This window comes from Papilio xuthus, unplaced genomic scaffold, assembly GCF_000836235.2.
Source record: "Papilio xuthus unplaced genomic scaffold, Pxut_1.1 DF825928.1, whole genome shotgun sequence".
Lineage (NCBI taxonomy): Eukaryota > Metazoa > Arthropoda > Insecta > Lepidoptera > Papilionidae > Papilio > Papilio xuthus.
This window is the reverse complement of record NW_013532721.1, coordinates 1,757,108-1,785,010: the sequence shown is the minus strand read 5'-3', so window position 1 is coordinate 1,785,010 and position 27,903 is coordinate 1,757,108. Positions and strand designations below refer to the sequence as shown.

Below are 27,903 nucleotides of genomic sequence, written 5' to 3'. Positions count from 1 at the left end.
GATTATCAGCTTTTGCTAGCATCGGCTGGTTCTCTCCATCTGTTCATTAATCTTCTTTCTATAGTTACTTGTTTGTTTTCTCTTTCAACATTGCACGGCTCTTTAATAAATACTTTTAGGAAATTACTCTAGCACAAAATGAACAATTTTGAAAATAACTTTATTGACCTTTATGGACCATTTACACGGTTTTGTTATTCTATTCCTTGATTTTGGATTTAATCTATTCAATCGATAATTCAAACCCGATGGCAATAAATAAGATATCTAAGGCAATAAAATAATAATTTAAATTGCTTTATTTATTTGTTATTGTTTTGTATATTGTGTCTTTGTGTTTTGTGAGCTTTGATCTTATTAAGGCAAAGCAATAATTTTGTTGGATTCTAAAGGCTTGATTCACGACAACAGCAACCAATTAATGAAACGTCTTTGTTCTTATGTTTGTCTTGCTGTCGGATAACAAAGTTAGTCGTTGTTACCCCTTATTGTGGCAAGATTTATTTTTTGAAGTAAAGCAAAAAAAAAAAAAACGTCTAGAAATGTCATGTGTTTAATAAAACTAAGTTAAAAATTATTTTATAGTGATCGTATATTTTTATAAAGTTGTAAGTATACTATAGTATACTATACAAAATGAACATAAGGGTTAATTTTTAAGGTCAAATAAGGCAACGTATTATTTAGATATATACAATATAACTTGTGCATGTAATAAAAGTTAATGAAACAATTTTTGTTGCCAATTCAAAATTCTAATACATCAATTGAAAATTGTTGGTCTTGTAAATAAATAAGTTGGTTAAAACAAATTTAAAACGATAACTTATTTTCTTTTCAATACTTATAAATACACAAAGTTCGTCAAATTATATTATTAATAATATAATTAAATTATATTATTTAACATGTTACGTCAGATGAATAAAAAATAAGCAAAGAAGTGAACATGGCCCTTGGCAAGTTAATGTTTCGAATATCGACATTGCACGTTCCTATTTTAAGCTCATGAAAAGTAAAAGGGTGGGGTAAGGTTTCGGGGTGGTAAAGGGGGTAGTTGGCATTCAACAGGCGGCGGTCGATACGGCCGGCGCCGCGCAGCGACGTCTACCTTACGTACAACGTCCACCTCCTACCTTCTAAAGCCATTCCCACCTTCTACCTTAGTTGCAATCAACTTCACCGTTATATTGACACAATAGAATTATGGTTGTTCATCTATTTTTATACGGAATCGTTACTCGCGTGCTTGTGTTTACTAAAAGGTAGAACTGGACGTTCCAGAGACTAATTAAATGAATATAAAATGCAATTCCAATCCATTTAAGTTGCTACACGCCATTGGATACAGGTTAACTTAAGTAAGGAGCCAAGGTGATAATGATGACAGCATGAATTTGTACCATATTTAGAATAAAAAAGCAAACAGATTTTATGGTTTTTAAATGGATGTACTATATACATTTTAATAAAGAAGTACAGATGGCGAAGCGACTGTCTATGCATTCTTAAAATCTTATAAATATTTTAATACAGTAGAAATTCAATCAGTCAGTATCATTTGGGTTTGTATAATTTTGTACCAAATATAAAATTTACACATAGATATTATGTTAATTAATTGTTGTTTATTAATAAGCAGCTTACTAAGTGTCTCCGCCTACGCGCTACTTCGTTATCATTGCGCGACGGAAAATTAGGCCAAATTACCTATACTTTATCTTTATAAAAAAGATGCTTTTTTCATTACAAACGAAAAAATATCCGTTGAAATTTTTTTATCATATCAACATTTCTTCTATCTATAAATCAATGTAAGAAAACAATGCATTGCTTTTTCGTACATACGTACTTATTGTTAGATAAGAATTTAAAGTAAAAGCGTAAACACTCGATCGCTGTCACTTTAATGGTATTACGATGACATTGGAAGGAGATCTTAGCCCACTAACATAAATTGGGGAAACGGAGCGTTCCTCCTATATATGTTTATGTTACCCGTTCAGGGACAGATGTTACAATCCGCAGCCGCCTCTGTGGATCGATACTTGCCGTCTGTGCCAAATATTAGAACGTATTTGATAAAAATACAAAGAAGTGATTCCGCTAAAATGATTGATAGCTTTCATAATAAAAGAAGCCCAATATTTAATTTGTAAGGAATAAAATGCATCGAACGAAGTTCGAAATTACTTTTTATTTTTCTGAGAGATACTAAAACTCGAAATTTTTGTCTAAACTTCTTTAAGCGTAAATGTGATATTATGAAAGAAAGACAAGAGGGCTTTGATTGCGTCACTATCCAACAGTCTAGGGACTTGCTTGCTTGAATTAACGTGTTGAAAAAAATAGGTTTATACAAAATCTTTTGCGCCGAGTATCTTTATAATTAAAATGTCAATCGTAAAGTAATAAAAATTCCCTTCAATCGATCGCACGTTTATTAATGCTGAGCACATTCTCAAACGGGATAAAATAAAATTAATTAATGTATTTGAAGGATACAATTATTTGACGCAATTTAATAATATCGGACTTTTGTAAAAACTTCGACAGTTTAATTAAGGGTTTGGAGTTTTGTTCAGTCTACAAGTTAAAAGGATTTTGAATCTTAAAATGGGAATAACAAAAAAAAAATAATTATATTATGTATTTGATATATTATAGAATTATGAAAATAGCACGGAAATGTAAGCATCGTGATCATATCAACACATGAAAATAATAGACCTTTAAAATAAAAAGGGAGACCATAACGTAATATCACTACACGTGATATTTGTCAATATTTTTTTAAAAACACCAACATTGCTTTAATAGTATGTTCGGCAATGATCTTCTTACATCTAACATCACGTCATGTATTATTTTTTAATACAAGATAAAAAAGATGTCGCATTTTTCCTGACGGCACTTTTATATCTATTATATATTTGGGCGAACTCATTACTTCGCGCCGTTCGGAATTTAATCCAGATTTTATATTAATTTGAAAGCCTGGACTGATTCGGATTTCGTTACAACGTATTAAAACTTTTCATGAAACTTTATGTATTAAATATTTCGAGTTTAATCCAAAATACCCATGCCAAATAATTTAGTTTTGTTATAATTAAGTTGTTTGCGTCTAAGTTTTCGACCCCTAAAATAAGATAAAAATCTGTGACAAAAGAATTTTTATGCTCTTCATGATTTTATTTTGAGTCTAACTAATGCCATAGATTAATGAGAAGAGTGGTGTGATGACTGATACGACCTTGGAGCTACGTAAATATATTTTTTTTTATAAATTATATACAAATCCTTTTACTAGATGCTTAAATCGATAAGTCGTATAAAACAATGTTTCATTAAAGATTACTACAAAGAAGAGGTTAATTTTCATTTATCTAAAGTCTGACAACGAGCTGAACGTTGCGAGATTAAAATCTCAAAGCTTTCCGTCGAGTCAGGAGCACGCGTTTGAAGTCGAATGAAAAAAATAATGTAAGAAAATAAATGTTGCTGATTGTATTATTTTTTAATAAATTATTTTGTCAACGCCTTCGTATTTTTTATTGTCAATTTAATTACATTTAGTATTTTTAATTTTTAAGTTTTAGGTGTAGATATTAGTTGGGCAAAAGGTCGTGGCTTGGGTTAAATTTATTCCAGACCCGATGAAGGTTGACATGTACGAGTTATAATAGTTCTCCTACTTAGCTACAACTCTGTAATTAAAACAACTTTGTGTTAGTTTATCATTTAATTAATTTCATTACATTTCTACGACGTAAATTTTGTTAGTTTGATAGTTTTTACTTAGTCGTATATTAAAAGGGTCGAGAAATAAACCATACCTTTTTAGCAAAAGAGTTAAATTAAAAGTGTTATCTATAAAGAATTTATATGATTTTTTTATTAATTGAGCTTTAACGGCGATATGTATAAAAGTACACAAATACAAGTACACATCTAACACGCAAAATAAATGATTAACCACTTTTATACATATCGCCGTTAAAGCTCAATTAATAAAAAAATCATATAAATTCTTTATAGATAACACTTTTTAATTTAACTCTTTTGCTAATAAGGTATGGTTTTATATTACCTATTTACATTGCGTACTTATGTATTACCTATTTATATTGGGTACTTATAATTTTGAAACGAAATTGTTTATAAATGAAGTTAAATGGAGTTAAAGCATTTAAAATAATTCATTTCAATTTACCTTATCCTCGAGCAGTTCGCGCGATCGATTCTTTATTGTTTGTCGTACAAATGTTTGCTTACAAAATTAGGCAAATTAATTGACAATAATAACTGTGTATCTAAATATTTGATAGCCGAAGGCTTCGATCAATAACGAAGGCTACACAGAAATCCAGCAAATTTCGTAACGTGGTTGATTGACTTTTTAAATTCAATAGACGGAAAATATACTTTTTAGCATCTAAATAATATAATAATTAATGTTGAATCAATACTACAAGGTCATCATCTCCCTGTATTTATTCCACTCATGTGGTGTTAGTGCATCAGATCTGCATCCTCAAAAGCGATCTATTTTTCGTCATCATAGTAGTCATTTTCTTTTTATGCACGTAAAATGTATGCTACATAGAATAACATTAAAACAACCCGTGTAAATAATGAGAACAAAGCATTTGCATCTTATTTAAAAACTGCAAATAAAAGTTTTATAAAAATTAAATAAAACAAATGTTAATGCTTTCATCAGCTAAGTAAGAGTTTATGTTACAGCGAAGAATAATAAAATTTAAACAGTCAAGAAGATAGGTTAAGCATACATGCTTTAATTACTCGTTCAAAGATAAAATGTGGCGTTAAGTTAATATTTGACGGTAACTTATACTTAATATTTTGCTGATATTTAGTCTTAAAAGCACTTTTAAGTCAATTAATTAGTTGAATAAAATAGCTATTAACTTGTTTTATTACTTAAAATGAATTATAATACAGAAAACACGCACATTAGTTCGCTGTTAGTTCTTTTTCAGATTCGAAGCGGCAACACATTAAACTTGTATGAGGGATCTAGGCCAAGTTTGCTTTAAAAGCCTTTATGTTGGAAATTGCGAAGAGCGCGCATTTTATATCTTTAACCTTGTCAAATGAAATGAAAAATTTAATGTAGGACTTAGTAACTTAAAAATGTTGGAAATTTTACTTTTCCAGAAAATTCGACGAAGCTGCTATTTTAGCATTATTTATTGATTTTATGATTCCTTCGATAAACTCATTTTTCTTCTAAGCTTCTTGGAATATTTAGCTTCACGAGCTTTAAGCAGTACCCTAGTACATATATCAGGATTTATATAAGGAGACAAGCGAGCGGGCAGACGTTACCTGAATTCGCCGAAACAACATAGACGTCTACTATTATTAAGTTTCTAATTGATTGTTAAATTAAAATACAAAAGCGTAAAATAATAAATCGGCTCCCACTTCTAACTCTTTGGGAAAACTATTTCTAAGTTAAAAGTAATGTTGCAAAGTTTCACGTAGTATTTTGCTGGTGGAAGATTATTTTAGTGATATAATTCTTCCAGAAATAAATTGCCAAGGATGTAACTAACTTAATGTAAAATATTTCTGGTTTGAAAGATTTTTAAACGAAATGTTTTAGATTACATTCATTATCTTTTCATAAAAAAGCGATCGTCCGGTGTTTTTGACTGGATTCAATTAATAAAGAAGTGCCGCAAATACACGATTTAAAATTATGCCCTCCAATGATTTGGGGTTCTGTTAAAACCATCTCTGTTATCTTCGGAGCGTTTATAATATATTGATCAGTGATATTTAAATTTCAATATGCGTCCGGAAAATTTTGATCAAAGAAATGTATTAGTATAAAGATACTAATAATTAGATAGTCATTATATTCTCATTGGTCTTGTTAATTTTTTAAGAGAAAAATTCAAATTACGAGATTGAAATGAACCTGGAAATATTTACAAAAACTTTCTAGCACAGTTTTAAAGCTCATTACTAGGCTTTACATTTAAACTGAAATTGGTTTTTTAAACTTCATTTATTAAACTTTTCCATTTTACTTTCAGTCTAAGGCATTTTTTCGCGCTATAAAATACGGTGCTTCACTTACCATAATATCTTTAATTACTGTGTTTATAAAATAGTATTATAGAATAAAGTGTCATTTACAGAATAGAAACAGACTCTAAACATAGTTATAAATTAATGTGTTAAATTTATCTATTATTTAAAGTGTAATGAAACCAACAACAAATAGCTTAATAAGTAATTAATAGCTGTGGCTATGTGTACGCTTTAAATCCTTGTTTAACGCAAACTCTGCTACCGATTTACCCATTTGATTTCAAAGTGTTTAACAAATAAGATTTAGCGTCGGCTTGAGCCGTTAATTGCGTTTGATTTAAATAGAACGAAGACTGCTACAGCAAACAGAAGTTTTAATGCGATTTAAATGTTACAAATCTAAACGAATTGAAATTTACTTTTTTTATTATATACAATGTGTCCCAAAATTCAACGATAAACCGGTACTGTGTAGCCAGGTCGATAACTACATGGGGAGAAATACTAAAAAAAAGGCAAGTCTTTTTTTAAAAGTTACATTAACTTTGTAAAATTTTGTTATAATTTGATGTTACGTCATATAATAAGGCAATGTGTCATAATGATATGAATATGAACATATTCCTGCAATTTTTTTTTGTACTAGCTACCTAAGTAACATAACTATTAATTGCAGTTAAAAATGGGACCATAACATTCGTACTAAAGCACAAAAAATTAATTACTTTGAGTACGAAGAGACACGCTGTATATATTGTTTTATAGGAATATGAAAAGTCAAATAAGGACGATGGGTAAAAAGGTAAATTTAAAACTTCGCTCCAAATTTGGACTATGGATGGATCGAAGAAGATACTCCTATAAAGTTATAAATTGAATACATCTGGGAGTCTACAAAATCAATACAGCTGCTATAAATAATCAAGATTAATGAGCTCTGTTTACATTATAAATCCTGCCAAATTGTTTTGCATTAAGATCGTTGACGTTTTAAAATCATTATGGTACTTCTACGTAAGATGTATTGTTTTATATTATTTTATAAAATAAAAGAAAGTCGTGTTGGTTACACTATTTATAACTCAAAAACGGCTTTACCGATAAGGCTGAAAATTGATGAGGAGGTAGCTTAGAGCCAGGAGACGGACATAGGATTCTATTTATTCATTTTTTTTTCGAATTTATGCATTGAAGAGCTGCTTTTTATTTAACTTACTAATATTATAAATGCGAATGTTTAGATGGATGTCATATAGATGGATGGATGGATGGATGGATGGGTGTTTGAAGATATCTCTACAACGGCTGAATGGATCTCAATTAAATTAGGCATACGTATAGAACATAGTCTGAAAGAATACATAGGCTACACTAATTAAGTTTTTTTTATATATCCACGCGGACGGAGTCGCGAGCGACAGCTAGTAATTACTAAATTAAAGCTACGGTAGTTTCTAAAATTTACACAAATTACGATCTTTTTTTACAGAGATGTCTATCAATCGAACAGCGCTAAAATATATCTCAGAATACAAACTTATATCTGATTTTTTAATGTACCAAGTCATAACATGCCAAACTAAATTGTTGGTACAATCTACAAATTTCGATCTAAAAATTATTATATTGTTACTTCGTCTAGCCACTGAACAATGTGAATAGTTTCTTAAAGTTATTTTACTATGCAATCGTAATAAGGTTTTGTTATTAAATTAGAAATTAAATTCTTATTACTTTATTTAGACGGTTATTTGAAAATGTTTTTACCCTGAATGAAAACTTTGTTGATATTAACAATACATTTTACGAAGATATCTTTGTTTCTAATTAAGTTTGTACAAAGACAGCGATGTACGACGACAAAAATTGCATTGTGCTAAGTCGGGACAATTTTCTGCGGCCAACGGTGCTTAATGGAACCTTTCCTTTTTCATTTAAAACTTTTCATTCGAAAATTTTCTTCAGTTTTCTTTAATTTTTACTAAAACAATTATCAAGTTTATGTGAGAACTCTTTATGTTAACAAAGAGTTAGGAAAGAAACATTAACGAATTGTTTGTGACAAATAATGGGGACTTAATATAATACTAATATCTTGCGGTTAATCTATAAGACAAGAGATCCTGTCAGTTTCCAAATTTCAGCAAAGGATTTGCGGTGAATCTGTTAAATTGAGATTACAGTAGCATTGAAATAGATTTATTAATGCATTTTTTTACTTCGTTAGACTATTTGAAATTAATTTTGACAAGTAATTTTTTTCTTAGACAAAATACGTTAAGTAAACAAAGTCTTATTATATATTGTAATAACCGTTGCTAGACGGGATTATTCTCTAAGAACTAAATCCCTTCGTTACTCTCTTCGGATCAAATCAGTAAAATGTCATACATTTATTTACAAGCTCGAGGAATATGATTTTATTTACGTTATTACGTTTATAACTTAAAATATAACTGATTTTTCTTGTAACATGTCTGATAAAAATATCGTGATTCGATTTTATTTCCCAGTATTTTCCTAAACTCTTTCCATTAGCTACATAATTAAGGGAGGAAAGCCTTATAAAAGTTTCCTCAATTAGGTTTTACGTCCATGAAAGAACACCCTTGGCAAATTTAGTGTAAGGAATACACGATGCGTCCTCTATCGTGTTGGTTTAGGTAAAATTAAATTATCAACTTTGTTTTCAAATTGTTCTTCTTTTAAACATCTTCATATAAACTAAAATAGATATGTTTTATAAATTTCTTGTATATACATGCTACATATAGAGTTGACTTAAGTAGATGTTCTTTTATGTTGTTGGTGAACGTCAAGATAAATTTATATCTGGTCATTTTTTAAACAGCTATATTCACTATTGATACAAATTTAACCTTTTGTCGTAAGCTTATGTTATGTCCCCAACAAGGAGCTTGGAGCATACCTAATTTATTGTTGACTAGGCCATAGCCAAACACTCTGGCCTAGAGTGAGGTGGTTCACTTCACACATATCTTTGAATTTCTTCACAGATATTTATTGCATTTATTACCATAAAAATAAGTATATCACTTCAAAATGCAAAGGCAAATAAAAACATTTCCATCAAACTATTTTAAATATTAAGTTTATTTTCATAGTCCGATATGCAAGTAAAATTATTCGGTTCGATAAATGTAAATAAAAATGCATGGAAGAATATTTTCATCAGTTAATGGAAGCGCTTTCTATAACAAACAAGAATGAATTGATTGTGTAACGGCAGCAGACCAACTGGATTGAATAATGTGCATTCACTCGATGGACTTCAGGTCCCCTTTTGTTTTTTTTATTCGGGTTACAATATGAATTTTCCATTTCAATACACTGAGCCTTTGAATTAACCTTAATAATGTCCAATTGTTCAGAAAAACTTAGTTTAACTGTTCGTTAGACTTTCAGTTTTACATTACAAACTCATTGGTATCACACTACAAAGTTATTAGATGTATAATTTGTTCTTAGCGTCATTTATTTAAGCTTTATCCTTGACCCTTGAACTCCCTTACATAACAATTACATAAACAATCATTTTCATAATCTGCTTACTCTTCTTTAAATACCTAGCCTAAGTCCGTTAAATTCTTACCCAAAAAGTTAATCGCTTTTAGATGCAACTCCTGAGAAATAGAGCCTTAGTAGCAGCAATTGACTTCAGTTAGAAAGCAATTATCATCCTTCATACGTTCCGGATCTTGTCCAAATTCTTTCGATTTTCTTCTTGATTTGAACACTAATCAACGACATCATATGATGACCACAGAAAAGACATAAAATAATGTCCATCGTAAGAAACACGGATGCCTCGCTACAGGTTATATAGGAACAAGGATAAGAACATAAGCTTTGATACAGAAAAGAGGTAGTCAGAACACGGTTAATCGAAATGCTTGTGTATAATATAAACTAAATTTTACGCATTTGTAATAGAATGTGTATAAATTGACATACAAATTGAATATAATGTAAGTATTTGCAGGTCGTTATTATTCAATCAATAGTCAGGCAGCCGCGCGCCTGTCGCCGGGACGATGTCGTCCATTATAACAATAACGTGCTCGCGAACTGCGGAGTTTTCAATTTAAAAATGCTACGTGTCAAATTGAGTGTAACGTGAAAATATCTAGTTCCATGATGGATTTTTATTTTATTTTACGAGCAACCTATTACTTTTTTTTTTAGAAATGTTAAGTGCTTTATTCATTTATACAACTTTTTTTATGTCCTTGACATCTTTTTGTTAAATTCGTAATGAACTTATGAGTAATATATATTGTGTATAATAATCTAATCGAGAAATGTGGGTGCATAAAACAAGTAATAATGTCGATTTGGAATCGCCATACCTAATTCCCATTACTTGATTTTAATACCTGTTCGTTATAAATCTTTTTCCTTGTAAGTTGAAATTTTTCATTTAACCTTTAAGTATATCCTAACTGTTTATGAGTGGGGGTGTCATTTTATCTTAAAATATTATGCTAATATTAAAAGACACATTTTACCGCTATTAAAATATTTGACCGTACCCTGTTGGCTCTAAAATTATATTTTATGAGCGCGATATTAAAATTCCAATGCGGTCACGACGCCCACTACAATAGATAATTCTTTTTAAAATATGTTTTTTTTTAAGTAATCAAAATCTTTTTAATCTTATAGAAACAAAGACTCGTTTCTACAACTATTTCTGGACTCGCTTTAAACACTAAAACCATGTAGTAATTAAAATGTTCAAGTGCTTAAGCTAAAAGAAGGTAAAAAACTATGTATAATTCGTTCGTCGCGTCATAAAGGTCTGAATTAATACCACAGAGTAATTTAACTACAGCGCGCAGACCTGGACACTAATGGTTGGCTGGCCCATATGTTAAGATTGACACAGCGGGCGATTTTCCGGCTCATTGCCACTTCTGCTTCATGAGAGAAACAAAGTAGAAGACGTAGTTCTCAAAGTGCAGATGTGACCATGGACCAGTCACATCTGTCTACTCCAAATGGTGATGAAAATCCTGGATTGGAGACTATCAGGAGAATGTGCTTTACCTGTAGTTATAGAAGTTAACATTTGGAAATAACTTAACATTTTATTAAATCCAAAACGAAATTACAAACAAATTTAATAAAAGAGTAATAATCCTTTTACAACATTGTTTTTGTTTTCGAGATGACTAACTCAGTGGAAGTAATTTATACTCTTAAAGCGTTAAGTTTCTGAAATTCTCTGACGTAACAAATCTCAACTTTATATACTTTATTGTTTTTAAGATAACTACAAACGGACGAGAAGAAAACTTTGACTGGTACGATTGATGGCTTAGAAACTTACTTTAATTGTTTTCTTTCTCAACACAGAATGATATTAACAAAGGAATTTAACCACGCTTTTAAGAGAGGAGACGAAGTTAAAACTATTTAAAATTGAAAACATGGCGATTATGCTGTACACATATCTGTTTTAATATTATAGAAAACATGGGAAATTATTAGCAAAATTCGATTGTAGAGTCATTTAAAATTGATAGTTGTGAGACTAGGCAGCGCTGGCGAATGGATCGAACATTTTTATTATGCATGGTGTGGATATCGATCAGGCTACTTTAAAAGTCCTCGAGCGGAACATTTTACAGACACAGTACAGTTAATTTTAATGACTTTCTGACTTCTTTTCACATTGACTATGAATTCATGTTTCAAAACTCCTGAAAATTTGAAAAAAATTTATGACTTATTTTGTTAATAATTTTAGCATAAAAGATAAGGTACATTTTTTTCTAAAAAAAATTGTCATTTTGAACACAAATTTCGGCAATTTTTAAATATATTCTACAAAAAAAGCACTGCAAAATGTAATGAATAACACAAGTTTACTTGGGAAAATTTATTCATCAAAGACAATAAAATATTCGACGTATGATAGATGTACACTTTTATAAAACTTTAACCAGCAAGTGCACATCTCAGCATATTATAAACTCCAACAAAATTTAGTATAAATAAATGTTTATAAAATATGAAAGGTCAAGCAAATTGTAGGTCAAGGTTACTGGATGGGAAGGTACTGACTTTTATGTTCTCTTGGAAAAAGCATCCTTCTAAGAGTTATTATGGTTAATAATATAGATAATACACATATTAATATTATTTTTTGTTATTAATTTTTAAATTGACTAGAAGTTTAGTAGATTTTTTATAGTTAAATTTTTAGCAGAGATTTTTAGTTTGTCATTGGTTTCTATGATATAAATTTTGCGAAATCTTTGACGTAGTCTATTTATTTTTATTTTGTCTACTCAGTCAAAGTAATAGAAGAGAATAGTATTGTTAATAAACGTCAGAATATAGCGAAGCTTGGAGCTTTCGGGTTCGTTACGCTCAATAACAAATTGAATTGTCTTTTATCTCATATTCTAATACTACTTTTTTAAAAATTAGATGAAGATTTCAACAAAATATCTCATAAAAATTTCTGCGCTATAACTTGAACGTACAGATAGGTCTTACGAGATTTTATACTCGAAACTTATCTTTATACTAATGTGTTTAAATCTCATAAATGACATGATCGCTTTTAATGTCCTCTGTTTGTTTTAAATAGTCTGCTATTTTATGAAACAGATCCAAATACAGTTTTGACTATCATACAGGTTATGTGTTAGAAAATCATTTAGAAAAATCTAAAGCTAGGTAGTTATAAATAAAATAAGGATGAATAAAACAAAAGCTGTACTCGCTCAGAGAGCAATAATAAATGAATAAGGGTCAATTTATGTGCGTATTACTTTATCTGCTTCGGCTTTGATGTGCTAAAAAGAGAAATCCTATAAATATTTAGTTGAATTTGCTGACCTGTGAAATTATCGTTCGGACTATTTATATGAACCTTCACAAAAACGGCGTAATAACCTTTTATCTTGCTAATACTATAAATGCGAATGTTTGGATGGATGCATGGATAGATGTTTGTTAGAAGGTATATCCAGAACGGCTGCATGGATCTCGCTGAAATTCGGCACATATGTAGAACATAGTCCGGAAGAACACATAGACTACTAATAAAGATTTTTTAAATCGATCGTTTTACATTTACTTAGCACTAGTAAGCCTACAGACAAGGTAATTAGATTGATTTATATTGAAATGATAGTCTATCTATGCAGAAGCAATACTTTAGATTAATCTAGATTAATGTGTAGCTTCCAAGAGATTGATTCTGATCGTTTATTCTAGCCAAGTGACGGCGGTAATCCTAAGGGTATTCTGCTACGTAAGGTATTTACTGATAGCGTACGGGAGTATTAGTAAATAAATAACGACAGCTTATAAATGAACAGTTTTATTTCGTTAAGTTCGTCATCTGATATTTATAAACCTAATTTATTTAGCTACGTTATATTTTACTTATAACCCTTTATTTGACAAAATGTTTGAATTTTCCAAAAGATAGGTAAAGAAAGTTCTTTTTAAAGGTCTATTACCCATCAAGGAAAATATAGAGTTCTAATCATAATATAACTTTGTGACTCGTTGATTGAAAATTCATGTTTATTTTGTTGTGGCGTGAAAGTTACTATATTCTTTTTGATTATTATGTTTCAAATATAAAAGCTAATATGTGCTTTCTCACAGCAAATATTATAGTAGCCACCTACGTCGTTATTCACTTTGTGAAAAGAAAACGTCGCGTGGCGCTGCGGCTGCGGCGGGCGCAAGGACAGTAATTGCATTGTGTCTGTGTCGAGACAATTTTCCGCGGCCAACACGAGTTAATGGAAATTTATTTTTATTTCAACTTTTGCATTCAGTGTATTTGTTTTCAATTTCTCTTTTCTTACTATTCTTTAGTCTTAGTAAGTATTATATTCTAGTATTGAACAATATTTTCTATATTTTTAAATCGTTTTTTTTTAATTTAAATAAAATCAATTTTAATAGAATATAATCCAACGAAGCAAAACCTTTTAATAGCTTATTTACAACTAGGAGAAAATTTAATTAATCATTTTATTTTCTTAAAATTATTTAAAAAATAACACTTTGGGCATATTTAATTTAAACACAATAACATATATTACACACCATCATTGTCACTGTTGTTGTAAAGGCTTTATCCAACCGACAGAACTGTCAGTTTGGAAATTACATCAAAGCACTGGGAACCTATAGTATCTATTATATATAAATATTACATATATTTGATCCAGATTACGGGCGCATCCACCGCTAGACCGAATTGATAGAAACTCGAAACTAGAACATCCACTAGTTAATCCAAGTAGATTTGGTTTCGATCTTTTTAAAATAAAAAGGTTTTACTTTGAATGTTTTCTATTATATTGAGTATTACAGAATTTCATTTATGATTCTTTTTCACGCCTTATTGATCACTAGTACAGGATTTGAGGTTTAAGTGATTTACCGTGGATTTCTGAGACCAAAATCATCATTTAAAGTTAATTGTTAATCTGTTTTGTCAAAGATATGTTTTTTTTTACAAAGATTTTGGTCTCAAAAACCCACGGTTATGTATTTGCACGTTCTAATTTTCTTTAGACAAGCAAAATATGGGTTCGTGTACACATTGATTTTAAAATATAGGCTCCAAAAACAGAACTCGTTACAAAAACATTTTTGTTTTAGTAATAGTAATCATTATTTTTCTCAATATTTGTATGCAAATTTAATTATAAAATAAAGTTAACAAGAAAAAAATTAAAATACAAATAGATGTTCAGTGGAGCACTGAATTTAAATAGATGATAAAGTGGCGTAAACAAATTGTTACAAAGCTGCTCTACTGTAAACAAAACGAGACATGTTTACAACACCGTGTAACTACGTTTTAAGCTCCAACAAAAACGAAAGCTGAAGGCTCGCCCTACACACATTACCATTCCAAACCGAATACGAAAAGTTATAATGTGTTTTCGTTATTGAAAATAAGTTTTTATTAAATCGAAAAAAAATGAAGTAATCTCTATCACAATCCAATAAAAATGGATAATATAATTCTATGCTAACGCACTTTCCACTAAGTTTTCAGTCTGTATTCGTCTATGTATATAAAAATCAATTGCTGTTCGTTAGTCTCGCTTAACCTCGAGAACGGCTGAACAGATTTATCTTATTTTGGTCTTGAAATGTTCGTGGAGGTCTAGTGAGGGTTTAAAAGGTGAGAAAAATTCGAATAATTGGAGGGAATTAATTAAGTTAAGTTATTAAAGTTAATTAAATGAAAAAAACATCCACAAAAACAAAATCATTCCACGCAAAAAAGCATAAATTTTTTGGTGCTATAACGATTTCTCATGGAAATACTCATAGTATTTCATGCATGTATATGTTAAAACTAAAGATGTGTAGAATTATGTCAAGGAGCTAATAGTGGTAATGCAGTCAAAAATTACAATTTTTTGTCAATTAATGGTAACTAATTTCAATTTGAGTAATATTTTATGTGTTAATGATAAAAAGTGTATAAACCGCCCTTAATATATTAACACACGTTGTTCGTGTAAAATGACATCAATCTCGATTAAAAGTGCAACCCGCAAATCCCTTTGACGAGGCTTTGCTGATCGACATGTATCCCTTGTCGCTTTTATATTGCAAACACAAAATGTCGATCCTTTCATCGCTTTATGAGTTTTTTTTTTTGGAAAGTTTGAAATGTTTTACAACACAAAAAGAGAAAATTAATGTTACTAAATTTTATAGCTATGTGTACATACATATTACTAATATTGTAATGGCGAATGATTGGATGGATGGATGGATTTTTGTTTGTCTGAAGGTATCTCTAGAACGGCTGACCAGATCATGGTGAAATTTTGCATACATATAGGACATAGTCTGGACAAAAGATAGTTTACTAATTATGATTTTTCTTAATTCCGCGCGGTCGGAGTTGCGTGCGATAGTATAGTATAAACATATGTAGGTGTAAAATATGTTTGTTAAAAGTGTAATTTTAGTTACTGTGTTAGTTAAAGAATGTAAACTGAGAATTGTAACCAAAAAGTTGCTATTTTTTATTAGAATAGTACACTCGTTACAGACATATTGTATTATTTTTTTACTATCTATTGAATAAGTATGTCAACGCACCTTAACAAAAGCCAACACGAGTTCGAAATTGTAGCTCGCACAATGGAAGCAATGAATGGTGCAGAATACATCGCCGGACAATTTACTCCTCCTATTATACACATAACTAGGATTCCCTAGGGTATTGTATCGTTGATATTACACCACTATTAATTCTGCTATTAAATTTAAAAAAAATGGTAAAAATTATCGAGAGAGAACTGTTTCAGTTACAACGGTTTTAAAGTTTTTATTGCGTTATCATTTATGTACACATTTTATTTAATTCTGAAAGAATTACTTTACCACGTATACGTTGCTATCGTATCTTTTGGTTTTCGCAAATGTCAAAAGGCAATAGCGATTTCATCACATCAGGCCAGTTTGCTTATTGGCTCATTTAAATAAAATTAAGTAGTAGAAGCACTTACTTAAATGATTGGAAAACAACGAAATAAACTTTCAAATTTTGATACAGATGCTGTCATGTAATAAAATTCTGTAACAAAGAAGCAATATTTTGTATATGTGGGGCTAACAAAGCATTAGTAATTGTAGCGCTACACACCCGGCACCGTTTCCTGCACACCGGTAAGAACGAGCGCGATTTATTTGTTTCACTACCATTTCCCCAATTCATAAAATATTGTAAAACAAAAACATGTATGTTTCTACTATTCCAAAAGAAACGCAGAGCACGAATTATTTTATTTTGATATGTAATATTTTGTAGCGAATTTATTTTCGACATAAATACTCAATATTTTTTATCAAACGAATTGTATATTCTTTTGTCTATATAGTCTGTGTTCTTGATCCAAAGTGTTAACGATGCCAACGGATATAACGTAAGTGGTTATAAACAAAGTCGTATAGCACTTGAATTTCATATTGCTTCCCACTGTAGCGTCGCCCGTAGCTTTAGTGGGCTAGGTTAGTTTTCCTTAAAGCTTCAAACGCCATCTCCATCATGATCCGCGAACAATGCTTTCGAAGGAAGCGACTTGAATCTTCGTTCATTGTGTTTGAAGTTAGGATTGGAATAATGCTGCTGTATTTCACTTTGATAATGTAAACTCACGCTTAATTCGCTGACATCGAAACGGAACGTGAAGGAATGATTTACATATATAAACAATTATACTTTAGATTTACATATTAGTTGTATTTATTTGCGTATCAAACGTTACTAATCATTGAACATCAGAGGAGAAATATTTACATTTATTCGTCAGTGGAACGTAATGTGGATTCAACAAAATTCAAACATAGCATTAGTGCTTAATGATTATCGCAGCTCAAGGATCAAATAATCGCTTTTACTCAAGTGACGAAATGATTGTAAATGTTGTGTTGTTCTTACATTTTTTTATATTTGTTACAGGTACGTGCTAACAATATAAATGACAAAACCTCACGTGTGCATTGTGGAGGAATTATTTCAATCAAAGGTATTTTAAGATAGTTTTAGGACACTCACATAGAAAATAAATAACAATTTGATTTTGTTATTTATATAATGAAAAGGGCGGTTTTTTCATGGAAATATTAGAGATTTAATAGAAACATATGATCAAAATTGTAGTAATGTTTTAAGTAATACGTCGGAGTTTGAAACCGGAAAAACGCACTGCAATCGTCTAACAACTGGGCAACGAGATCGCGAGTGCAATACATTACGGTCGACCGATAATGACGATGAAACGAATTACATTTCCGTATGATGCCAGCCAGACAATAATAACGTTTGCCGGAGCTCGAAAATAAACATAGTCATAACATAAAACATAGCGAAGCATTATTTATTCGTGTCAGGAGGCACAGGTGTGACGCTTGCGCTACGCACCATTGCCAAAGTAAACTTTTTGTTACACAAATGTTGCTCTTCAATGTTAATTATTTCCAGTTATTTTCCTTTTTATTGTACAGTTGCATTTTGTTAGAACTGGCAGATAGATACTCATTTTTTTATAAAACAAATAAATCTTAAGGTACAACAACTCCTATCTGCAGATATCTCGTGATATTGATAGTCACTTCTTTCCTTGACATTAATTTTTGAACATACTCTATCATTGCGTTTAACCAAATCGAATAAGTATTAATCTTTTTGTGTTAAAGTATATTATCTGTAACTTAACACGAAGTTCTCATAAATATTAAATTAAACATAATATAATAGCATTTCGTTAAAACAAAAATAAATACACCTTAACGAGTGATAACATTTTTGTATTTTATAATAGAAATGAAATAAAACAATCTTTTTTTATTTTGGCATATATTATAAATGCAACTTTAAATAACGGTTTTTTTCAATAAGGAATTACATATTTAGGTTTTATTTGATGATACACAAATGTAAGTATAAATACAAATATACTAACATATGTAAAGTGTTATATTACTATAGAAAGTCTAAGGAAAAGACGAAAATAAATGAAAGCACGTAGCGGGCGTAAGGTATTCAGCGAATGAATGTTGTACATGATATATAAAATCTCTATATTGTGTAATAAAACTGACAGCCGCTCAAGATTAACCTTCGCGATAGATTTATAAATAGTATTTTTATAACTTTATTTTGCATCGATTACCGATTATTTGTATCATGTTTATATATATTTTTAATATCTCTACATCACGGAACAATGAATTTTCATCCAAAACAAAATAAAAAAATGTGCTTTACAAAGTTAGTAATAAGGTTTTACAGCTTATCTTATGGTTACTAATATATTTATTCTGAAATATAAAATTGGGCATCGAGGCCTGTAAATACATTTTCTTTCTTTTCAAAGAGAATGGATTTATAAACTCTAAGTTATTACTTTTATTTACCTACGAAAAGGTTTTAGTATTTTCGTATTTCTATAATATCCATGAATATTTCATCTTTTAAGTGCTAAAATAAATGATGCCGTAAGTCTTTCGGGTGGAGTTCGCTTTCATTTCAGTATGGATGACACAGCTAGGCTTAAATTTAGAGTTCGTTACTTATTAGTCTCATAATTAAGATGTAACCGTACTCTGAAATAATTACATCACTCAAAAATATGACTAATTAAGTTGTATTTTAATCAAGGGAACATATGACAAAGGTACTTTCTGTCCATTAATACTTATATACATCACAACAAAATCCTGATGCGTTTTGGAATATTTGTACATCCTTTATCTTATTTTAGTATACTTTTGGTCGAGGAAATCTCATACAGATAGATAGAATAAAGTTTTTTTTAATTAATTTTTGGATGTAATAAATCTTCATCGTTACGTAAATTATATTTGTTTTATGTATTTTCATGCTCACACAGAAATTTAAAACGCCAGTTTTACTTTTCAATTAACATCTTCTCTTAGCATTGCTATGCAAGTGTTTGTGTAAACGAAGTTGTAGACTAAATGTTAACGCGCATTCGTCCACTTCGCATCTAGCCGGAATCGACGTCGCCGATTGAGCATGATAAAGATGTTTTGTTAGCAAAATACGGACGGCGCGTAATCCGTAAGGTGTTGACAAGGCATCGAATCACGACGCATCGCACCCTGGAATATGTTTCGGCTTTCATAGACATTTTCGTGTGATATTTTTGATTATCATTTTTTTGCTTAAATGTGCTTTGTATGACTGAATGCATGTCTTATAACGTAAGATAGATTTGTTGCATGATAGATATATTCGAATTGTTCTCCTGAAAACTATTTTTTGTATCTTTATCCCGCTCAGTTGGCGATGTCGAGGCAGCGGCAAGGCGTTGTCGGGTGGGAGAGGAGTAGACGAATCAGCGTTAACCTTTATGCTACGTTTATGTATTTACTATGTTACGTCAAAACTCAGAAATGTTACCGGAAGTGTTAAAAAATCTTGTATATCCGGGATCCGAAACATATACACAACATAGTTATTGACGATGTACATTTTTATTAAATGCGATATTCAACGGGATAAAGTTTTCATGGTACTAAACTATTGCTTTTGCGCTTTTTCGAAAATATTAATATTTACTATAGAGATTATACAATAACTAACAATAATAAATTATTCAAGATAAAAAAGATAAAAACACGTTCAGTAGTGATCTAATATCAGGCCACCGAGTAAGAAAATACAGCATCCCCGTCTACGTAACGTCCATGGGAATGAACGCTACGCGGGGTGAAAACCCTTTAGCGGTCGCACAAAAACATAAGGGACCGGCTTCGGGCAAGGTAAATGGGAATTAAGAGAAAAGGTTCAAGGGCTAGAATCGTAGGTCGTGCACAGAGCGGAGTGTATGTGCGTCTCGCTCGCGGCGTCGCGGCGGGCGTCGCGGCGGGCGGCGCGGTAGGCTGCAGCGCAGCGCGGCCAGTCGCGGTCCGCCCGCCGCGAGACGCGACGTCCAGGGCCGCTCCGCCGCGCGCCTAACGCGCACCTTGACTACGCGCGTGTGATGCATTACTCTGCTGCCTACTCTACTCTGAGCCCCTCTGCCTCTGCCTTGGCCCCCGACCCTTAGCTCCGTTCAATCGCACATTATCTAGTACAGTGTGTTACTGGAGCATTGTTACATATTAGCACCGCTCTGTGAAAATATACATACATGCTTATCACAGTTATGTGATTTCGTGAACGTGTTCTCTTTTCTAGTGAGTTGTATAGTAGAATCTGACAGATACATTGACGTAACATTTTTTTTATCCATAATACATAGATCACGATTTTATCATCATAATTTGCGACGTAACATACACTTAAACAGTTCCATTCTTACACGTAATACGCAGGTTTGCAAATATCAGATATAAAATATATACTACGGTTTAATAAAATACTAAACAGAACATGATAGATAAAGCGAAATGTAAATAAAACAATCTAATCTCGTCTACATAATCTTCAAGACCAATATCGATTTTAGAGTATTGGTTACTTGTTGAATGTTTGCAAACAGTCAGCTCAACTCAAACATGAAGTCCCACAATATTACACTCTACGAGTATTGACATTAGCAAAACATAATTGATATATAAAATAATAATAATATATAAGATTATATAAAAATAAGCTTGTGCAACAGACATGTTTGTCGATAAAAATAACAAAAAGTCGTCACAAACGACACAGAGATTATGTTACTACATCTGAGATAAGATAAAACAACAACGTTTAATTTTATCTCAGGCTATAGGTAGTATGTAGATTAAAAATAGATGCAGCCATTAGCTGGTGATATCTAACCGCTGCTGACTTTTATATACTTACATTTATTATAAAGAGATACATTGTCGGTTTGTTGGTAAAACTGTAACACAAATAAATACGATGTTAACAACGGTCACACTTCTTACGTCTCTACATCTGTACATACATACGGCTACGGATACACTAAATATTGACCATTATATCGTTTTCTAATGTGATTTTGATTTGATTATCCGATGTAACACTGTACTTAGATGGAGAAACTCATATGGATACAACGACGATAGCGTCAGTGGCAATTTTGCGAAGTTATCATCAAAAATGATTTAGCAATTGAACCCAGTGACCGCTCAACTAGAAGTAATTGGTTGTGTTTGAGTTCTGATGACGGTGTATTTGTGCTAGCTGTCAATTTATACAGAACCCATTTGCCGGTCGGTCGTCTCTATTTATTACATTGTTCATTGTATCGACTCAGTTTGCTAGTGGCCAGTCCTTGTATGGGCGTGTTCAGTAAATTTACATTAATACAATTGAGGTCACATATTACGCCATTCTCGATGTGTTCCATTAAAGATTATTTAATTTTTATACTACGCTTCCGAAGTTTATTGCCTTTGTAAATACTATTGATCTAATATTTAAAGGAAATAAGAGTATTGGTGACATTATTAACATTGAAATATTTCATTGATATAGAATAAATAATATTCTTCCCTGCCTACCTTTTTAAGGCTCAAGCGATATATTTAGCGTAACTAGGACCACACATAATTTTTTTTCAGTAAAGTTTTTATTTTCATATATATGATTATAGTAAGAATTTGTTAAAATAAAATAAATCTTAACAAAACATCTTTAACTAATCTGTGAAATGTACTAGAGTAAAATTAATTCCGGTTTAAAATATTTTCGGAAGGTAGAGATATATTCAATGATATAAATTCAATAAGAATGCGAATTATACATAGTAGAGGTTATATTAAACTCACGCAGATTCCATTTATCACAATATTAAAATGTCGCGCATTTGCTACGAAATAACTCGTGTTGAGTTAGCGCGACACCGAAAACAAATCGTACAACATTTCTTTTAACAGTTTCAAGTGATTTTTTTTCCAGTAATTTAAATGACAACATTTTTCTTGATTTTTCAATCCAATTAACTGTAATTTACGATTTAAATTCATAAAACACAGGTCCCAGATATTTTAAAAAAGAAATTCCTAAATATTTTTTCTTTTAAACCCCAAAATATTTATTGGTTTCAGAAAACACCCTTTGGCAAATCCATTTCTTTTTCAACTGGTGAATTCTCAACTTCATCTCGCATAAATAACCGCAGAGTATGTTACAAGTAAATACAAAGGCTTACATTTTCTTTGTGTTTGTTCTTTAGCGATTATGTCGTTTCATTTCAAATCCGCCAGGAAAAGGTTTAGCGTATTTTTTGTTTACATTTAATCCATACCGATTGTTTACGTTTGTTGAAAAATACTGTGTAAAATGTATCAACATTTTTTTCCTACATTAATCTCACGCTATATTCAAATGCAATGTCAATTGTTGGCGTGTGCCGTTTTGAAATTAATAAATCAATGATAAACGACTGTGGCTCTAATTGGCTAAACGCCAACATTTTCTCACGAATCATTTTATTAGCAAGTCTCGCGATGCGTTTCGTTCTCGACAGTCGATGACACGCGCCTTCAATGCATCTTCGTTTATTCAGCCACTCTCAATCTATCATGTTTCTTTCATGAAACAGTTTATATTGTTTTAGAAAAAACTGTTCAAAAGACCGGAATGTTTAAAGAATTTCCTATGAACGTAAAATTCTTTTAGCTTAGAAGACGATAATTAAGTTATGATAGAAATGTAAGCTTTGCTTTATGATGATATTTCATAATATACAACTGGTAATTCCAGTTAACTCGGCTCGTAAATACTTAGCTCCAACCACTTTGCCTTGGCTCAACCAACTGTTTCAAATACCTTTAATAAATTCAATCAAGTTGATAGTACATTTGAAATGCTTTGTGGCAAATCGGTTGTATCACGTAGCCGTATGTTAATAAAACAATAATTAAAATACTATATATTTAGATTCACTAGTTGATTTATCTCCATTGGCTACTTGAATAAAAACCCTATAAAATTACAGAATCAATCTGAAGATCTTACATCAGACTGACATATCAATATTTTAACTTCGCTAACTTCCAAGACTGAAGTAGAACTTTATACTTGTTACTCTCTGCTTGTTATACCTTTAAGTGCCAAAAGTTATTTAGATTTCTTCTTCGTGTACAGTCGTCGGGAAAAGTGATATCTGAGTGGTGTGAACATTGCTGATGTGCGTGATTGTACTTGTGAAGAGGTGGTGCGTGTTAATTAGTGTTAAGGAGACGGCGAGCGCTTTGGATTGTAGCGCGGTGACGGCTCCAAAGTGGTCGGAGGCGGGGTCTTCCGTTGCTGCGTGCCCTGGTGCGGGGCGCGCGCGGCGGCGCCCGTCGACGACGCCGACTATGCCTTGAGAGAGGGCAGCCCGCAACTATCTCAAGAAGAATACGGTAAGTCCTTTCAGTTATCTTATTCATAGTCTAAGTTCAGTACGGTTCACATAGTCCTTATTCAATTTACTATTATCATATTAAAATTACGTAAGCTTTATAATATGTATTCAAAGATAACAAACTCTATTTAAAACTTTAATGGACGTATTGCTGGTATAATGAATATTGCATATTGCTCTTAGACTACTAATTGAGCATTCAAGTCACAGCGCGGGTAACGTAAATACAATGTAGACATTATCATCGTAGATACAATTCCACTGCTGTACTTACATATATAGTTACAGAATATTCAAAAGCAGGATTGAACGAATGATATCTTTAGTGACGTAGATTTCGAAATCTCATACGAGCTAACTAATGTTGATCTAGTCGATTTTATGAGATCTAGTCGAATTTCATTAAGAGTATGATATCATGGTTCATTAGTAATATAATTAATTCATCAAGTAGTCGTTAAGATGCTAATAGTGGATTGCATTTAAATTATCTCTAAGTACATACGACGTTAACGATCATTAAGCGTGGTCGCGGCATCGGTACAGCACTTTATTGTGCTGAGTCACAAATGTTAGAACATGCTGGCGTACGCAGTTTTAAACGAACATTACCACAAACCACGCCTCCCTCTGTTTACGTGTATGCTAAGTGTTTTCACAACGAATTTGTGGTCACGCTTAGTTTAGATTAACAAGTAATAAAAAATAATTGCGCATATTATTTTACATTTAATATTACAATGTGAAAATAATTCTTTTTTTGTTCTTATTTTACGTTGAAAATTAATCGCAAGTTTAATTTGGAAATCATTATTATTCTGTTTTAGATATTAATAAAGGCTTCATATTAATTAATAATATTGTATAGAATTTAATTCGTAGGCTAGGCTATTATTTTTGAATATTTTGAAGGCGCACACAAAAGAATTTTTTGTCTAGTTAATTTGTTAGTTATGTAATCCATTAAATTTAAATGTTGTATTAGATTTGACTTTTAAAAATATTAGTTTTATTTCACTTCTAATCAATTAGGTCGCTTAATTATTTACTTCAAAATCAGTCAACAATTAGCCTTTTCTAGAGAATGTTTCTTTACCTTTATTTCACTGTTAAAAACAGAAATAGATAAATTTTAATTTTGCCAATTAAATCAATTAATTTCATAGCCGAATTAACTAATTAACACCTGAAAAATACAATTCAATTTAATAAATATTGGGTCACGCTACGATATTTAAATGTGACAGAACACGCATAGATTAACTCAAACGCAGTCGCCATAAAATATAAGATGTATTTGTTTGTAGGTGTGGAATTTACAGATATTTTCTACACGGTGACATCATTATGCAAGCATGCATCAATTAATTATGCTTATTGCAAAATAGGTAACAGTAGGTTAAGTATATTACAATGACGCGTAATTCAAAAACGTTAATTTTTATGTCATTTTTTTTTGTTAATTATTGCTTATAAAAAAGTTTATTGTTCTAGCAACTCCTATCTTTCCTACATATTTCTGTTCATGAAAATTGAAACTCTATTTTGCTTTCAAAGTTAACGGGAAACAGATTATACGGATTAGAGAGTGTTTTATAATATCTAGTGTTTAAAAATCTTTTTAGTTTTTGATTGTACTCGTACATTGCGATGATGCTGGTTGAATGTGTTTTTTATTTTTTTTTTACTAAAATTTAAATTATGAAAGAATATTTTAATATTGCGTTGCTACATATCAAAATGTTAATTAACGCACACTTAATATTAATACATAATTAATGCAGGGTTGTAGTAAAATTTGCAAATTATACACAGAGTTATCTTTATGAAGTCGTGGGTGTTGCTTTAATTATTTGTAAATTGAAGTTTCTGTGTAACATGTCTTGAATAACATTTAATATTCATGTTAATATTTCATTTTATACTAAAAAAGGGTCTTGACAGACAAATGCACTAACAACAAAGAGATCTTATAAGGGTTCTGTTTTTTTCCTTTCGAGGTACGGAACCCTAAAAAATAAAGAAGAAAGACTATAGGAATTTCTTAACCGTTATATTCTGTCTTTAACTTTCTGAAGTAAAGATTACTTTCTTGCTAGAGTTACTTGAATTAATAATTTGATTATTATACAAATAATTTAAATGGTGGAAATAGTAAATTATTGAAGGAAATTTTCAAAGACTTTAATTCTGTAAATAGATTTATTAGTTCGAATAAATACTGCCGGTATATATGTCTTTAGATTCAATAATCAGTTTAATAACATGTGTAAAATGCTCATAAAAATTAAGATGTTAATCGGGTTTATTTATTTTTCCCATTTACTTTTTTATGTAGACATAACCTAAAGTTAGTTACTAGGACACACAAGTTAATTCCTTAAAATTTATTATAAAACAAGTGATTGCTCGCGACTCCGTCCGCGCGAAATTAAAAAAAAATCATCACCATGTGGTCTCCCAGACTATGATCTGTATGTACGCCAAATTTTATCTAGATGCGTTCCGCTTTTCTGGAAAGAATGAAGTTCAAAGAAACCTCCATCCATCCATCTAAACATTCGCATTTATAATATTAGTAAGATAAACAAGAGTTCTTTTTTATAATAAATAAAGTATATTTATGATAATCGATACAATGCGATGCGACGCGGAGTGAAGAAGGAAAGCGCTGCCGGATATTGCCGGCAGTCGCCTGAAGGTTATTGTCGCTGCATTTCACACCTTATCTCGACGTGGGTAATAGAAAATATTACATTATGTAACAATCACATATTTTATGTAATTCAAATCATATACATTTTATATTTTATACGTTACTAAGGTTACGAATGTGAATGGAATAGGTTTGTTTGATGTTTTTTCGGATAAAATTGTTATTTTGATATAACAATAATAAGATATAGATTTATAAGAAGAGCTAAATAAGTATTAGTATCTTATGTCCATCTTGTTTATACTCCGTATCAGCTTTGTTGACTCAAAAACAAACAGAAATTGCACAACACTACCATCCTAAATTTTCTTTTAAACACTGACACTTTTACAAAAAAAATATATAAATGGGAATACAATCCTGTAAATGTATAATAGATAAACTAGCTATAGCTAATAATAAGCTCGGGAAAAAAAAACTTAAGACAATTATTAATTTATTACAAATTACAAATAAACTTATATAAAAATCGGCTAAACACTCATGTAAACTAGTCGGTCCCGCTATCGGACGAATATACGTGAGTTATTAGCCGTTTCTTATGTAAGTTTGTTGTAATGTCTCACGAAAGTTTGAATTATTTAAATTACAAATAGCTAGAAAGGAAAATTTGTAAAATTCAGAAAACAATATAATTTTTAATTTTAAAAAGGCACTAGATCCATGTGTGTACTAGAGATAGCGGAGAGTGCGCCCGATCGATGTCTGACGCCGCGCCTGAAGTACCGCCGACTATTTAAAGTACTTTACAAATCCCGAGATTCGTTCTATTCACGAATGCTGTGGAAACTTTTATTAAATTTAAATATAAATTATATTAATCTATTCTTATATCCTTTATTGTAATTTTTATCATGCTACTAAATAATAGGCGCTTATATTTGATAGATTGAATTGTTCATACAACGAGGATTATAGTACGTGATATATCAAAGAATTCCTTTCAGGATGCTTGTTTACCCATGCGAGTGTGTGCCAAGAGATTACCTTATCTATTAACTACTGACACACTCACCGTTAAGTCTCCTGATATCGCTATAATATTTATTGTACTGTAATAATTAACAGTCGGTGCAGGATATGGAGCGAATAAAGTTCTATACTTTTGTTGTAGAAAAATAGTGAATCGTAAAATATTATATTTGACAATTCCCAACTACTAGATCTAATGATCCAGATAAGCGTTGCATATTGCTAGCAAATTATAGATCCATCTATCATTTTTATTTTTCTAACTTTTTTTCATTT

At 30.9% G+C, this 27,903-nt stretch overlaps 2 protein-coding genes across 2 annotated transcripts in view; both read left to right on the top strand.

The window, feature by feature from the left end:
* LOC106125038 (uncharacterized) overlaps positions 1-23,901 on the top strand; it is a 54,670-nt gene extending 30,769 nt beyond the window's left edge. Inside the window, exon 4 of the mRNA XM_013322124.1 lies at positions 23,745-23,901. Within this exon, the coding sequence (XP_013177578.1) occupies positions 23,745-23,901 (157 nt within the window). The remainder of the gene's footprint in view (positions 1-23,744) is intronic.
* dnc (phosphodiesterase dunce) overlaps positions 20,544-27,903 on the top strand; it is a 204,712-nt gene continuing 197,352 nt past the window's right edge. Inside the window, exons 1-2 of the mRNA XM_013322383.1 lie at positions 20,544-20,808; positions 23,529-23,937. The gene's annotated coding sequence lies outside the window, so the exon portion shown is untranslated. The remainder of the gene's footprint in view (positions 20,809-23,528; positions 23,938-27,903) is intronic.